Below are 17313 nucleotides of genomic sequence, written 5' to 3' on the forward strand. Positions count from 1 at the left end.
ACCTGGAGGCCGCTGGGAGCACTGTGAGAATCATGTTCTTTGATTTCTCCACAACTCCACCCAGTGCTTCCTGCAGAAATTTTCTACCGACTCTGCAATAGTCGGCCTCATCACTGATGGGGACGACAAGGAGTACAGAGAACTGACTCAAGACTTTGTGGACTGGTGCCAGCAGAACTACCTCCAGATCAACACTAATAAAACCAAGGAGCTGGTGGTAGACTTCCACAGGCACAAACATCCTCCACTGCAACCACTGAACATCCAAGGTATGGACATCGAGGCTGTGGACAGCTACAGGTACCTTGGTGTTCATCTGAACAACAAACTGGACTGGATTCACAATTCAGACGCCCTCTACAGGAAAGGGCAGAGCAGGCTGTACCTACTGCAGAGACTCAGGTCTTTTGGAGAGAAGGGCCCACTCCTGAAGACCTTATATGACTCTGTGGTGGCCTCAGCCATCTTTTATGGTGTGGTCTGCTGGGTCGGCAGCATCTCTGCTGGGGACAGGAAGAGATTGAAAATAATGGGTTGCATTTATATAGCGCCAAGGTGTGACACAATGAGCTCACCTGAAACCCTGGCTGATTGGGACCCACACCCACTTTCACACCTTGGCTCAGGTGATTAGAGGATCATCAGGGGGTCCTTTTGTCCCTCTTTGGGGGGATACTCCCACTGGGTTTAAATCTGGGACTCCCCACCATTTGACCTTAGAACTGAAGAAGCTTCTCGGATGAGAGGTGAAACGTCTTCAAGCAACTCAAAGAAGTCCAGACGCTTTTCTTTGCAAGCTCCTTTGACTGCCCTGTTGAGGCAGTGGGGGAATAAATGTCCATCAGGGAGGGGAGAGGTTAGCTGATGATCTTCTGTGCTTCCTTGATTACTCTCTGAAGCCTTGCTCTATCCGCCTTAGTGCAGCTGTTGCTCTCAATGGACGAGCAACAGAAGGTCAGCAGCAGGATGAAATCCAGTTTGTACTTCCTAAAGAGCCTCAGGAAGGGTAGCCATTGCTGGGTCTTCTTGACGACCGTTGAGATGTTGTCTGTCCAGGAGATGCCAGCGTAGATGAGGACACCAAGAAACAGAAGGTGTGGACCCTCTCCACACACTCCCCATTGATTTATATGGGGGCTAAGTCAGTGCTGTGCCTCCTGAAGTCGACAATGACCTCTTTGGTTTTCTTAGTGTTCAGTGCCAGGTTGTTCTATGAACACCATACTGCCAGCTTCAGGACTTCCTCTCTGTAGTCTGCCTCGTCTCCCTTTGAGATGAGTCCGACTTCTGTGGTGTCATCAGCAAACTTGATGATGAGGTTGTTGTTGTGGGTTGAACTGCAGTCGTGAGTGTAGAGAGAATACAGGAGGGGGCTCAGCACACAGCCCTGTGGGGAGCTGGTGCTCAGTGTGCGAGTGGAGGAGAGAAAGGTCTTACAGTCTGGGGCTGGTTGGTGAGAAAGTCCTTTATTCATGCACATGTGAGAGGGGGGAGGCTAAGAGTGACCAGTTTGGTGATGAGGTATCCGGGATGATTGTATTGAAAACTGAGCTGTAATCTACAAAGAGCATTCGGACGTGGCTTTGCCGCTGTTCCGGGTGGCTCAGCACAAAATAGAGGGCTATGGCGAGGGCATCTTCTGTGGATCTGTTTGCAAACTGGTAGGGTCGAGGTTTGGGAGGAGGTAGTCCTTGATGTGCTGAAAGATGAGTCTCTTAATGCATTCCATGATTACCGGCGTGAGGGCCACAAGGCGGTGATCATTCTGGCTAGTGATGGGAGACTTCTTCGGCACTGGGATGATTATGGCTAATTTTAGACAGAATGGGATGGCTGCCCGATTTAATGAGAGGTTGAAGATAAGGGTGAAGATGAGGGTGAGCTGGTGGGCACATGTTATCAGCACCTTGCCAGGTACTCCATCTGGACCGACAGCCTTCCTGGGGTTCACTGCCAGGAACACACGTGTGATATCATGTTCCATAATGAACCAGGTAAGGATGAGGATGGGAGCAGGGCTGAAGCAGATAAGGGCTGATTTTGTGCTGTTTCGAAGCGGGCAAAGCAGCAATTTGTCTCCTATGCCAGTGGTGCACTCGGGTTTTCTTTTTTCACAATACAGCCTCTGTGGTTTATGATGTCTTGTATGCCCTGTCACACCTCCCATGTGTTGTTGCTGGACTTTGCTTCTTTTATGATCTGTCTTGGCTTTTTAAATTCCCCTTTTCAGATCAGCTCAAGCAGCCCTCTAAAGAGCTAACATGGAAAAAAGAAAATACAGGAAATAACATACTAAGCATGTGCAATTCATAATAAAATTGTGAAGACTGATCAACTACATACAGACTGTGAAGGCAGAGCATCATGATCCTTCTGACTTTTAGGGTTTTAAGCAAGAGGATGTGATCTGAACTTCTTGGTCGTTGTTGTAAAATAAACAGAAGAACAATCAGAAGTTGAACCAAAGTAAAGTAAACATATTGATTATGCATCGTCTCTGTTGTACTCTGCTGCTCAACACAACACCAGCAATATCTATTTTACGTCGTCCTGACTCTGATAACAATGTCAGTGATCCATTTTAACATTTGGGGACCTTTTGGGTCTGCAAACACAACATGACCTCAAACTTAGAGGTGCCAGTTCTTATCACAGACTGCAAACTGCTCCATCACTCCATGTCAGAGGTCATTGGTTGATGAAGCAACCAGGACCACGTGATCAGTGAATAGCAGGCATCTAGGTCTAAGGCTACGTCCACACTAGCCCGGATAAATGTGAAAACGGCGTTTTCGTCTGAAAACGCTCTGCGTCCACACTATCGTTTTCAGTCTTTTTCACAGAGTTGTGCATCCACATTTAAACGGCCAAAAACGCCTACGTTCCAGTACTGCACATGCGTGAAACGCAAGATGATTCGACCTGCCTCATTTCTACAACCGTCTCCATTTTGTCTGCCGCTTATTTACTTTCTGGCTCTTTGAAATGTTGCGGCAAAATTTCGAGGAAAAGCACCAAGTTTTTTAATGGACTAACAATGAGGTGGAGTTGTTGCTGCAAGTAACACAAAAGTACAAAGTTGCAAAAGCGAGTGAGAATTAAAGAATTTGAAGAAAAGCTATCTGGAGCATGTACAGACTGATATTAATCTTTAATAGGGCTGTCAGAACTGAGCACAAACAAAACAACTGCTGTATAATGCCCTCCGCTATCTTTGTTTATTTGGTCACATGACTGCATCACATGACTAAAATGTGTCATCGTTTTCGAAAAGGCTCCGGGTTCGCTGTCCACACTGCAACGCGTAAACGGCGTTTTCAAATGTATCCGCTTTGGAGAGCATTTTGAAAATGCTGCGTTTTCCTTGACCGAAAACACCGTCTCAGTGTGGATGGGAGGCCAAAACAGACAGAAAATGATGCGTTTTCAAACAAAAACATATTAGTGTGGACGAAGCCTAAGGTGACCAAGCCTAACACCTTTAGTGTTATTTGTAACACCCAGTGGGATTTAGTCTGAATAGGCACACATGAAGGTCAGACCTCAGAATGAACCCCTTCATGTGTTTTTTGACTTGGTCCCATTAGTGGAGATTTTTTGGTTTGAACTGATTATGGTTCAGAAAAATGAATCAACACATTGACTGATTCAACAGGTTAGAAAACATCTGAATAAAAGTAAAATAAAGTGACGACAGACCCAATGACATTTTTATGCTCTCCAGTGTCTTTATGAACACTTATGGCAGTTCCTGATACAAAAACGCTCAGTCAGCTGCAGCTCAAAGCCCAACTCACAACAACAACAACAACCACAACTACTGAAATCCAGGTCCTGGCACACTTTAACCTGGCGAGGCATGAAGGCAGATGCCCTGCAGGTGCATTTGCCTCCCCTGCAGAGACATCGTTGACCATGCCCTGCCACAAAATGAAAGAGCAGTGCAAAAGAAAGGAAACAAAGACTCCGTCAAGAAAACATTGGTTATTAGTGCATGTAAGATTTATTAACCATCAACAAATAAACTCACATTAAAGCGAAATAAAATAAAGCAACAATATTCGAACAGCTTTTGAAATGTTTAAAGTGAAGTAACAGACTGAAAAGTCTCCTTCATTGAAGGAACAGTTAAATCTGATCAGAGGGAGGAAACAGCTGATGTGCAGTGAAATAATTTCATCCTTTGGTTTTATTTAATTATCAGAACATTTTTTTTCATTCTGTTATAGATGAACAATGGATCCTGAACACTATCAGTCGGATTAGTGATTGTCTGTAATTCACAGTAATTCATCTACACTCACACAGTGTTTGTCTTGTCAGGTGGTTCTGTCAGTGTAATTACTCTGTAACAGCTGATCTCTAGGTGAGTTAACCTCACATAACAGGTTTGATCTTACAAACAGCTAAAGCAATCACTGATTCTAAAACTGTAACAAGGAGGACACAGAACCTATGTTACAGAAAATGTCTTTTTGCCATTAAATTAAGAACAAAATCCTGAAATTGAGCATACACTATAAATCTTTGAGCCACTAAAAGAAAGAATGAAGAAATGCCAAATATAGATACAATAAAAACAGATTAATTAGTGTCTGTGCTTTAAATTTTACTGCTACATTTGAACTTAAAAAAAAAATATTTTGCTATTAAACTGCTTATTCACATATCATGAATTGGAGACAGTATTGGATTAGAGTGCAAGATTGTTTGACAGTCTGATTTTGCACTTATAGGAAAAAAAAACAACATAAATATAATCACAATTGAAATTATTTAAATAAGTAGCAGGACAAAAAACATCTAGACTGTTTAAAAGTAGATGTCTTAGACTGCTGACATGTTAATGACATGTTAAAAATCCATAGTTAACCACCTCTGAATGCTGGATAATTCTATGAAGATACATGGGATTTTTCTCTATTTTGTAACTAGTCATTAGGTTGCATGTTTTTTTTTAACATAATTTTTTATGGCTAATGCATCCAGTCATTTTAGTCTAATCTGGAGTCTCATAAAAATCCTTCGTTGCTTTTACGTTTTCTGTAGATTATAAAACCAACAACAGCAGCAACAACAAGCACAGCAGAAACTGTCAGACCGATGATCAGTCCAACAGATCCATCCTCTGTGTGTCCTCCTGTCTGACCTGCAGGTGAGAAACAGGTGTGAGGTGTCAGCTGTCAGGTAGGTGATGAGTGAAGAACAGAACAGAATCCATTTCCTCTTCAAACTGCTGTCAGACATTATCTACTGCACTCTGATCACATCACTCAGACCAGCTGCTTTCTACAAAGTCTCATCAACAACATCTTTAGAAACAAACATCAACAACCAGGAAGCAGCTTCACCTCTGATCTCACACACACACTCAACTCTACTCACTCACCTGGAGGATCAACACTCAGGCTGATGATGCTGATGTGCTCTGTGTTACTGCGGGTTGCTCCTATCTGGACGACACGACACTCATATGTTCCAGCATCAGAAGTTGTCACATCCTTCAGAATCAAAGACACGTCTCCATCCTTCATCTGTCTGTCCTGCAGATCCACCCGGTTCTTAAAAGATGGATGCTGGTTGACTGGATCAAACTGCCCATCCCGAAACACAAAGACATATTCATCTCCCAGGTCAGCTCTGCTCCACTCTACAACTAAAATGTTGTTTGGAGCTCGACATGTCAGAATGACGTTCTGTCCAGACTTGGCTGTGATGGTTTTCTGGTCTGAAAGAGGTAAACAACAGAGAGCAGAGATGTTGAAGTACAACTACACTTAATAAACACATGCATGAAAAGAGACTCTGTTTAATACATAATCTATGGTTTATTATTACAAACATAATATTTACTGTTTTATATACACACATATACATATTACTGTGTTATGTGTCTGAAGTCTGCGGCCTATAGGCCCCTATACAAAATGCAATGTTAACTTAATTAAATTACAATTAATACATATACATATAAAAGTACAATCCTACTAAACTTTTGAATATAGTTTATTTAATTTAGTATATAATTGTAATAATTATTATACTTCTTTAAAGGTAAATTAACTATTTAGTATAGTATAATTTCATTTTATGCAATAGTTAATTTATTAACACTAGTTTTTAAAAACACATATTAATAACAGAATACATTAAAAAAATATTTAATAACATTGTGATTCCACCTTTTTAACATTATCTACAATAAATATAAACCTCCGTCATAGACCTTTGGTTTTCTTTTTCTGCCACTGACTCCACAGAGCAAAAACATCTCATAATTAGCAAAAAGTTTTGTAGCTGTAATCTGATTGCTGAAACAGATAATAATGTTCTTTGACGAATTGCAGTAACATGTTAAGTCAACCCAGGCTCTACACTGTAAAATGTAATATTGTGTTTAATTAAAAATATTAAATAGGCTGAACTCAATTTTTATCAATTTGTTATTAGAACTCAATTTAAATACGTTACCAGTACTTTTTATGCAAAAACGCTGATAAACTCCATTTATTTGAGTTGTCTTAACTTAGAAAAACTAAGTAAGCTGGAAGTTTTGCTTCTCAGTGCGGAAGGATGAAAGATGTGTTTTGAAAATGCCACGTGACTACCGTCCTCCTCCCTCGCGGATCAGTCCGCATGTTCACGGTGCATTTTTTATGGAATATGTTGAGCAAACCTGGAGAAGCGTCAGCTCAAGATATTATTGTTGTCATTGCTGTGGATCTTTACCTGATACACTGACTTGGTGAGTAAATATTTACTCTTATTCAAACTGATTTTGTGGCTTCTCTTAGTTTAGCACCAGGTTTAAAATCTTGCTAGCTAGTTAGTGTTAGCCTAGCGTTGCTGCTGCCGCTGGGCTCATGTTACTTAAAAATTAACACCACAGCCTTAAAAACCTTACATAAAACTATGTGGTCAAATTTTCTGTTGATTGTTTGAAATAAATAAGTGAGATAAGAGCCCAGACAAAATTCTTCGGGAGGTGCAGCCGTTAGGGGTGGGGTAGGTGTGGGATGTGGGGGGTGGATAACAGAGCTCTCCGAAAACGTGGAAGCACTTTTGCAAATATGTGATATTTTGATAAATTAAGTAGATATTTGAGCATTACATAGCTACATTCTCGCCTGAAAATATCTTAAAAGGTTATTTTGTGACCCAGAAAGGGTAGTCTGGGGAAAAGGAGGATCGCATTTGTCGGCCACGGTTGTCGGAGCCTGTGCGTACTTGTAAGCGCGGCAATGGCGGAGGAGCGCCGCTGAAAAACTTATTACTTTTTCTGGGTCACAAAATAAACTTTTAAGATATTTTCAGGCGAGAATGTCGCTGTGTAAATTTCAAATATTTGCTCGATTTATCAAGACATCACATATTTGCAAAAATGCTCCGACGTTTTCGGAGACGTCTATTTTTTTTTTCATGCTTTGTGGCAGCTTTAGAACATCTGTGGCATCTATTAATGTCAAATCTAGCCTTTATTTAACAACATAAGCAAACTCTATGTTACAATGATTGCACAGCCATGAAGGATCAAATCAGTTTCTGAAAAATGTTCTGTTTTTTCTCCCTCTGCTTGCTTCTTACTGTCTTTGAGGCTCGGGACCAGCACTCCTGTTGTCGGACAGAAAGACATCAGTAAGTATTTTGGTTTTCCAATATATTAGCAACTGTCAGTGACATTTATATTAATCAGGCTGAACTTTAATCATACTTTAGATCAGCCTGTTTTACTTATTGTTTTGTTTGTGCTTTGGTTTGGGGAAGTTGTTTCTTTACTGATCTTTTCCTGTCTTCTGTTGTTAGACTTGAGATATGACTGCACTATGCTGTTGCTGGTGACCACAGTTAATTCTACAAGACATGCTGTGTAAGTAAACAAACAACAACAGTTTGGTCTGCATTTCTTGAAAGATCACATCCCCCAAACTTAGTTTAGAGGGTCTACACTGTATATAGTGAAGTCTGCAAGTTTTCTAACAGCAAAATCTGTTTTGTGCCCAAAATCATTTTGCACATCATTAGAATGAAAGTTATTGCCCATGTTTGCATAGCCCTTTTTTAAAATGATGCTTTCATGACATTATTGTGTGTTGGGTGGTGGTCAGGGCTATCCAGACTGACAATTTGGGACATTGAATGTCACCTCTCCGGTGGGGAGGGGGCCTGAGATTGTCTAAATTGGAGTCTGTTTTATACCAAATGCAGAAAAAAATGTTTTAAGAAAGCAATTAAGTTCATGTTCCAAAAAATATGATTGTTTGCTTGCAGGACAACAGGAGAGATGAGTCCTCCGTCACAGATGGTGTGGTCAGTGAAGATGGTCGCCTGCAGGTTCAAGCTCATTGCATCTCCAACCCACATCCACTGCCACTGTACTTAAGGGAAGTTAAAGACTTTCTTCTGCACCTACATTTGGATCACCTCGATCCATGACAGTCATTCAGGCAGTAATGCCTGGACTGGAAACAAGCATCCTTAAAATAATACAACATTCCAGCTCATGTGTTGGAATGTAAAACAAATGTGTTGTTTAAATTAGAGACTGCACTTGTGACAGAGCAACAAATATTTTATTTTGATTATATGAGTAATGTAAGTACAAAACAAACTTGTGGTAGGCCTAAACTTATTTTCAGAATAATTACATCTGAGACTTTGTTTCATTGTAAGATTATAATTGTTTGTTGTTCAGCAGAACAGTGTCCAGTATGTTGGCTGTTGTACTTTGTTGTGTTTGAAAATAAAAGTTGGGCTGATTTTAACATCATTACAAAAAGTGTTGTTAATTATTTTTAATAATATTCAGGTTACCACAAATTGTTTTTTCATTTAGTTGAACTTAACATGTTTGTCAGTAGGTAAACAATTAGTATTGTACAGTCAGAGATATCAAGTTATTGTTAATACTGCAGACTTGCAATGTATAAGTTGTCCTAACAGTCATCTTAAGTAAGCTTTACTTAGTTTTTTTGAGGCAACGAGTTTCCATAATTTTTTTGAGTTCTGGGAACTAACAAGGCTGTACAGTGTACTCAAAATGAGTAAGTTGCCCTAACTTGGTCATCTTACGTAAACTTGATCCAATTTTTTTGAGTTCTGGGAACAAATGAGCTTGTACAGAGTACTTAAAGTAAATAAGTTGTCCTAACTTAGTCATTTTTAGCTAAGCTTTACTCAATTTTTTTGAGGCAACGAGTTTCCATAATTTTTTTGAGTTCTGGTAACTAATTAGATTTTACAGTGTATCCATCCATTCTATTCCACTTACCCTTTTCTTGGTTGTGGGAGGGTTGGAGCCTATCCCAACTATCATAGGGCAAGAGGCAGCGTATACCCCGAACATGTCTCCAGTTTGTAGAGACATAGAGACAGACAACCATTCGTACTCACATTCACATGTTTGGGCAATTTAGAATCAGTGGAATCTGAAATCAGATCTGTTTTTTCAGCAGCTAGTTGTGATCCAAATGTATTTCTTTTCAATTAGTAGCGTTAAAGTGGCAATTGGGGTTGTAGGATGGTCTTCAAGACATTATAGTAGGGTTGGGCAATTGGACGAATATATCGATCGTTTTACAAGGGCGATTTTTTTTTATTTATTTGCCCATGAGTAAGTTTGCTAATAATGATGGAGATAATAGTAGCAGTCAACAGGAAAAAAAAAAAATAATAGCGCCGTTTTAACAGCACCCTCTTTCATAGCTTCTCCATGTTTGGACTTTTATTTGTGCATGCGCAAATATACCGCTCATCGTTGTACAAAATTAAAACAGCACTATAACAGAAAAAAATAAGATAAAGTAGCATAGAATCAACTAAAATCAACTTAAATAAAACTACAACTAATAAAAGTAGAATGGGAGGGAGAGCCTTCAGTTTTCAGGCCCATCTTCTGTGGAACCAGCTTCCAGTTTGGATTCGGGAGACAGACACTATCTCTACTTTCAAGATTAGGCTTAAAACTTTCCTTTTTACTAAAGCATATAGTTAGGGCTGGACCAGGTGACCCTGAATTCTCCCTAGAGCAGGGCTGAATTGCTGAATTGTTACTTTACAACTCCACAACTTTATTAGTGCAAAAAAACCCCATCAAAGTATTTTCACTTGAACAAGCAGCTGTTTTTTATGTGCATTAAAGCTATATACAAATTTTACCGTGCAAATGCAAATTCCTTGCTGACAGTTTAACCAAAAGGCATTTCCAGTGGAAACTGGCCGACATATCCTCAGCATAACCATGTATAATATCCACAAAACTTAAAAAGAGGTTATACACACACAATACGGTAATATTATGTTGAAGCACAGTACGTATCACTCCGCGAGGCTCAGCTTAGCAAAGTCGTACTAAAACATTTGACAGATTTTCGAGCGCCGTGTACCACATAAAATCATTTCGAGGTCAGTAAACACAACCAGAATTCATACATAAGGCACACGGGATTATAAGGGGCACTGTCGATTTTCAGAAAAATCAAAGGATTGATTTTAAGTGTGCCGTATTTTCCAAAAAACACGGTAATAACAACGGCGCGCTAGCATGCTCTACGAAAAATAGTGCTTTGTTGTGTATCTGACAGAGGGAAGCTAAACCAGTTCCACACCACTGAAGTTGCAGCATTTTTACAAACCAATTCTGGTTCATCCGTTTCATTCAATGATCCACTTTTGCTCTCAACATTCTCTGTCGCCACCATGCTTTTTCCGCCACATGCGTATAAAAACGAAGGCAATGCGCATGCGCGTTTTACCCATATTCTATCCCGATATTTCATTTTCTTATCGTTGCCCAACATTATACCGGTATTACCAAGAAAAGTATGATATGGCCCAGCCCAAATCCTCCCTTATGATGAAATATAAAAATACTCAATGCATCAATGGAGTATTTCTTCTTCTTTCACCCACCATGTTATTACACCTGGATTTAACCATTGTTAATTTCTGGCTTTCTTCCAAAGCATGTCTTTTATACTGTCTTCATTATTTTAAACACTTACTGTTGCTCTTAAGGATCTCTGAAAACCTCAAACACTCTTCTGATCATCAAAATTGAGAAATTAAAGAAAAATTTTAAGACATTTACACTTTAATTTAAAGGTTAGCAGCCATAATGAGCACCAATCAACATGAGCTTATACTGTATATTATTTACTGTGATGTGCCCTCATGGAAAACTATGACACTGTTTTTGTTTCAGTAATGCTGCCTTATGCTTATGTTCCATAGTGCACACAACAATGAGACAAGCCCTGGTATTTCTTTGAGCTGTGTGTCAGCTTCCTGTGACAGCTTAGTAATTAAACAGTGAGCTACTTTATCAACCTCTAACACAGCGCAGTACTTTTCAAAGTTTGCAGTAAAACTATTCCTGTTTAAGGTGGAAATAACAAATTGTGTTTCACCAATTGAAACACAACATCAAGTACAACCAGGATACATGGAGAGGAAATGCTAGCAGTATGTGTTATACGACTCCACCAAATATCGCTGTAACACTCCTGGCTGCACTCCATATAGGAAGAGAAATTACTGATGTGATTGTGTGGTGGAAAAGCAAGGCTTAAGCAGCTATAGTGCAATATTATAGTAACACAGCCGTGTGTTCAGTAACACAGGAAAACACCACCTAGACCACTTTATACATTTGGTTCATCTCTTTGGAAAATAACAGTGGAAAATGCCCATCATTTACTCATAAAAGCTGCTGCCTACATGAATAAAATTTCATTCAGTACTTTTTTTTTTATTTTGTAATAAAACAATTATCTCAATTTTGGGGGAAATATTATGATATAATTTTGAGGCTGTATCACCCACGACTGATTTTACCTTCATACAATAAGTATTTTCATAGTTACAGCCTGTTTAAGTAAACAGAGAGCTGAGCCTGTCCTTATACACAGTGGTTACAGCTGAGTCTCGTCATGCTTAGATTGATATACGTAATGCATATTCAGTAGATTTAGTAACTTACTATTTGAAGTTACCTGTACTGTATTTGGGTGTCTTGTTTTCATTTTATACTTGTACTCCTGTATCTCATATTTTTAATTGGTTTTACTCAGTTTATATTTTGATTCTAAAGAGGAAATTATTAGTTGAGTATTATTAATAATAAAAAGGAAGTGTTTTTTGTTTTGTTTAGTTTCCATTGAAAACGAAAACCCCTGATTTACATGTTTGTCCTTGTTTCTACAAAGAGCTATTCTTTCCTTTGTTAAATTATTAAACCTGATTTCTTCCACTACACTACACAGCTGTTTGTATAAATTTGTTGCATCTTTTAATGTATCAATTTTCAAAGGAAAGCTTGAATTAAAAGTCACACTCTATGCTGTTGATGAGTATTGTCCCAGCAAAACCCTGACATTATACCAAGATTTAATCACACTGTCTCTAGTGACATTATTCCAGTGAATGAATTAAATGCAAAAAAAGGGAAATGTAATTTAGGTTACTTTGAGTATTACAGAGGATTTTTTTTAAATATACAAAAATTCATTTGTTGCATGGTGAATTTCATGTGTAAGAGTATTACAAACATCTTCTGTGCCCTGGTGATAGTATTTTAACTCCTGTGATAAAAAGGTTTGAGTGTGAAAGCAGTGAGCCGCTGAGTCAGGGGTCATGGGTTCAAGCCAACCTTGTTAGAAAGTCTGACAAACACACTGAGTAATGATCAAGAAGCTGTTTGACATTAACATCAGTTTCACCTACAAAGGTTCTCCATCCATCTGTTATTCAATATTCAAAAATTTGATGGGAATTATTCATTGACTTTGATGGAAAACTTCATGAAGTCAAGGAAAGATGTGGAGAATTCATTAGAAGATGGACTGGAAAATGCATATCTGACTTCAGCCCAGTGTGTACTCGCTGTGTTGTTTTGTGTAGGTCAGAACAGACAACATTCAATAAAATTCCTAAAGGCTGGAAACATAAGAATGATCATTATTAATGCAAACAAAACTACAGTAAACCTAAACTACATCATCTGCCCGACTGTTATCTTGATCAGTTGCTCTGATGTTAACTATAAACTGTGGGGACAATATTAATTCATCTCCTTTCACAAACGGTGTTTAAGAGTTTTACCTGTTAAAGAAGATAATAAATAAAGCAATGGAGTTTTTGTTTTCAGTATTTAGAGAATGCAGCCAGCTCGACTCTGATCATGGCTGCAGATAGTTCACATTCTGTTCTGTCATTACGACGGTGTAGAAGAGACAAAGACGAGCTCATTAAAAAGAAACAAAAATACTTATTATATTTTCACTTAATGAGAGAAAGTCTGACTTCGTTATGCACAGAAACTGCGTCAGCATTAGTCCGTCTGCAGTTCCGTGTTTCCAGGCGTACCGAGAATAGTTTCGATCACAGAGATTAGCGTCAGTGTTTCAAACATGATCGGTATGGATAGTATTTAAATAATGTATTGTTAAATAACTCTGGCTCATACCTCCCTATGTTAAAGAGGAATGTTGCTTTTGTTTCTCACCTGCAGACACAAACAGGACAACATACAAGTAGCCAAACCAGAAGAAGGGCGTAGATGTTAGAGCAGCCATTTCCGTATATCCGTGTATTCCATGCCCGGAAAACCCGAGTTGTCTTGCGGACGCGCATGTGTGTGTAACCGAGAACTGAGAAAACTCCCCCTATAGGACAAGGCCTTTACTAACTCTTTGATGTTTTAAAATGTTTTTATTGTAACATGCTGATGTCAGCCTCTCATGGCCTGTTAATACTACATGACCATTGGTATTTAAAAAAAATAAGTGTGTTGTACAGCTCTCTTCATGTTCTTTCATATGATATATCACTCAGTATGTTTCTGCTTGCTTTTCAAGGTTAACTTTGACCTGGGTCACAAACAAGGAAGGGCAAGGTTGGTCAATGCTTAGCAAACCTAGGTGCTCGTGTCCACCATGTCCTAGTATACTGTTGTGAGGTTTAAAGATGATCCATAAAAAATGTGGTAATATCAAACATTTACCAATTTTCATATTTGGTGCAGCCTTGGTACACTTTCAGTCAAATGAAATCAGCTAGAGCTGTTATTGGTATCGACGATCATCAGAGTTGATGCTAGATTCCTAACAGATAAACAGACAAATGAAAAAGATTACATACTTGTGGAGCCATCAGAAATCTTCCCCATTGTCATCCAGGGTGTGTTACAGTGTCAGTGTCATATTGTCAGTAGAAGAAGTTTTAACTAAACAAACAAGATGCCATCTGGCAACCGTTCTACATGAACCTGGTTCTGCTGGAGGTTTCTTCCTCTTAAAAGTGAGTTTTTCCTTTCCACTGTCACCAGAGTGCTTGCTCATAGGGTCTCATATGATTGTTAGACCTTTCTGTTTTCTTTTATTATTGTGCTTGTGGTATAGTACCTTACAATATAAAGCACCTAGCGGCAATGTTTGTAATTTGTTTTGTTGCTATATAAATAGAATTTTAAATTGAAATAGAATCTGCCAACATTACTCACAGCATTTGGCTGTGAGCACAGGGCTCATAAAGGATGCCTTGTTGCCATCCTCTTGGTGTCTGATTCTGACAGTTTGGTCAGAAACTTGGAAAACAGTAGCTGCTGGAAGTCATTTATCAGATCTCTGACAGTGTCTCTCTGATCATCCTCACAGAAAGGGGGAGATGCCTGTCCTGATGCCAATCTATTGCCCTGTCCAGGTCTCCTCATGTAAAGCCACATTTCTTGTACTGTCCCAACTTACATTTACTAAAGAGCATCTAAATGATTCAGGGAAATTCACGAGAAACATCTGTGGTCAGATGATTTGGTCCGTTTTGTTGCTGAGGAGCTCCTTAGCAAAAAAAAAAAAGAAGCAACTTCACCATCTGCTGTCAGACATTATCTACTGCACTCTGATCACATCACTCAGACCAGCTGCTTTCTACAAAGTCTCATCAACAACATCTTTAGAAACAAACATCAACAACCAGGAAGCAGCTTCACCTCTGATCACACACACACTCAACTCTACTCACTCACCTGGAGGGTCAACACTCAGTGTGATGATGCTGATGGGGTCAGTCTTCAGATGAGCTCGCTTCCTGCGGTTTGTTTTTCTCTGGACGACACAACATTCCTATGTTCCATCATCATTAATCATCACATCCTTCAGAATCAAAGACACGTCTCCATCCTTCATCTGTCTGTCCTGCAGATCCACCCGGTTCTTAAATGATTCATGCTAATAATCAGGAACATGCCTGTACAAAAGCACATATTCTGGCTCCAGATCAGCTCTGCTCCATTTTACAGCTGTGATGTTACTGTTTGAAGCTTGACATGTCAGGGTGACATTCTGTCCAGACTCGACTGGGATGATTCTCTGGTCTGAAAGAGGAAACAACACAGAGCAGAGAGGTTAAAACCATTGGTCTCTGGATTATGCTGGTTGATCCAGGTCTGTTGCCGATCACAATAGGTCAGGGCGAACAAATTGATTTTACGCACACTTTTTCAGTTTTTTTTTTTTTTAAATTGATATTGTTATGGAATTATGTTTGAAATTCAAAGAAATGCCTCATAACATTTTTGTATGTTCGAAATATCAAATGAGCATTTTATACTCAGAAGTTTTAGTGTAACTTACTGCAATTTAGGGGAATTGCAAACTTTAGTAATGACAATGAAAATTTATTTTGCAGACTGAAGAAAAGTTTTTCATTGCTGTATCATTGAGCTATCTGAGTTTGTGTTCCCAGCAAAATCTGTTTGCAGTGTTCCTGACCTGTTCTTTCTCATGTATAGATTTCCTCAACCTGTCTCTGAACCTGTTTGGAGCGTTTGTTTGCTGGAGTGGAGCTGTGAGCATGCATACAAGAAGAAGAGAGTGTGTGGAATCCCTTCTTTCCCCTGGAGCCCTGGAACCCCCTGCCCTGTCACCTTGTATATATTCTACACTGTCTTCACTGTAAATAAATGTAAACACAATAAACACTTTAAGATAATTAATACATAATCTTTTTTTTTTGTTGGTATAGTGGTGCCACACTGTGGGTAAATCCCATGCCACACCTGACTTCAAGTCTGATAAGTGTTGGATAGCTGAAATGTATTCACAGAACGTCTGAACAGAGGGCGCAAAGGCCTTACACTTATTTGAAAAGCTTTTCTATGATATAGTTTGCAAAAAAAGGTGTATGTTGTAATCAAGTCAACAATTTGACAAAAAGCCCATTTTATTATAGTTTGGCCATGGGTTTCAAAGCCTGTTGTTGAAAATTCAAAGTATATTAGTGAGCTGTATAGTGAACCATGATCCACACTACTTTTTAAAAAAATATTTAGTCTGATGATGCACAACTTTGAATGATGTAAATGCATTATCTCCTCTCATTTCAGCTTGAATTCCCCAGTGAATCATCTCCTAAAAAAAGAAGGTTAGCTTCCCTTGGTGTTTGGAGAGTGCTGCGAACCCTTATGATTGTCAGCCAGACAGCAATTTGTGGTATTTGCAGTTTGGTCCAGGTAAAAGATGTAAAAGAAGAATGTTGTTTCTCACCTGCAGAGACTAACACAAGAAACCAAACAGAACACTCAACACGGATGGAAACTTGTCAATATTCATTCCATGTTCCCTGCCTGACCCATAATGCAAATTCTCTTTCTTTTACAAGTGCACGAGAAATAAAACAAACAAAATAAAACAAACTACTTCATTACGATTCAGTTGGGCCACCATTGTGTTGCTTTGAACAATTGTGGCTCAAGAGTTGGCAGTTTGTGTTGTAATCGGAAGGTTGCCGGTTCGAGCCCCGGCTTGGACAGTCTCGGTCATTGTGTCCTTGGGCAAGACACTTCTTCTACTTCCTACTGGTGATGGCCAGAGGGGCCGATGGCACAATATGGCAGCCTTGCTTCTGTCAGTCTTTCCCAGGGCAGCTGTGGCTACAATGTAGCTTGCCATCACCAGTGTGTGAATGAATAGTGGAATTGATTTTTTTGACACACGCACCGGAGCATCAGCTTCAAGAGGGTCATCACTATAGATGGGGAACACACAAAAGGAGGAGGAAAAGATTTCCTGTAACTGTCCCATCTGTAGCTCTCCATTGAATCTTTAATGTGCAACAGCGTGCCCCGATCATAAATTCTAGCAGCAGAAACAAAGTCGAGACACAAAAGAGTGAAAATAATATTGCAAGGGACAATAGCCACTAGTGTAAAACTAAACACAGGCGCTATCTTGTCTGACACCTGAACCCAGATGGAAAAGTGTAGCTGCTCGAAGTCATTTATCTCTGGCAGTGTCTCCCTCACACAGATGCCTGTGCTGA

At 39.3% G+C, this 17313-nt stretch overlaps 1 protein-coding gene across 1 annotated transcript; it reads right to left on the minus strand.

Annotated features, from left to right (window-relative positions):
* Positions 1-5381: 5381 nt before the first annotated feature.
* Positions 5382-13633, minus strand: LOC109196710 (programmed cell death 1 ligand 1-like). The gene is made up of 2 exons (XM_025905167.1): positions 13502-13633; positions 5382-5728 (listed from the first exon to the last, which is right to left on the minus strand). The coding sequence occupies exons 1-2, from the start codon at positions 13569-13571 to the stop codon at positions 5382-5384; spliced, it is 417 nt and encodes a 138-aa protein (XP_025760952.1). The 5' UTR covers positions 13572-13633.
* Between the last annotated feature and the right edge of the window lie 3680 nt (positions 13634-17313).

The sequence above is a fragment of the Oreochromis niloticus genome, linkage group LG3 (assembly GCF_001858045.2).
Source record: "Oreochromis niloticus isolate F11D_XX linkage group LG3, O_niloticus_UMD_NMBU, whole genome shotgun sequence".
NCBI lineage: Eukaryota > Metazoa > Chordata > Actinopteri > Cichliformes > Cichlidae > Oreochromis > Oreochromis niloticus.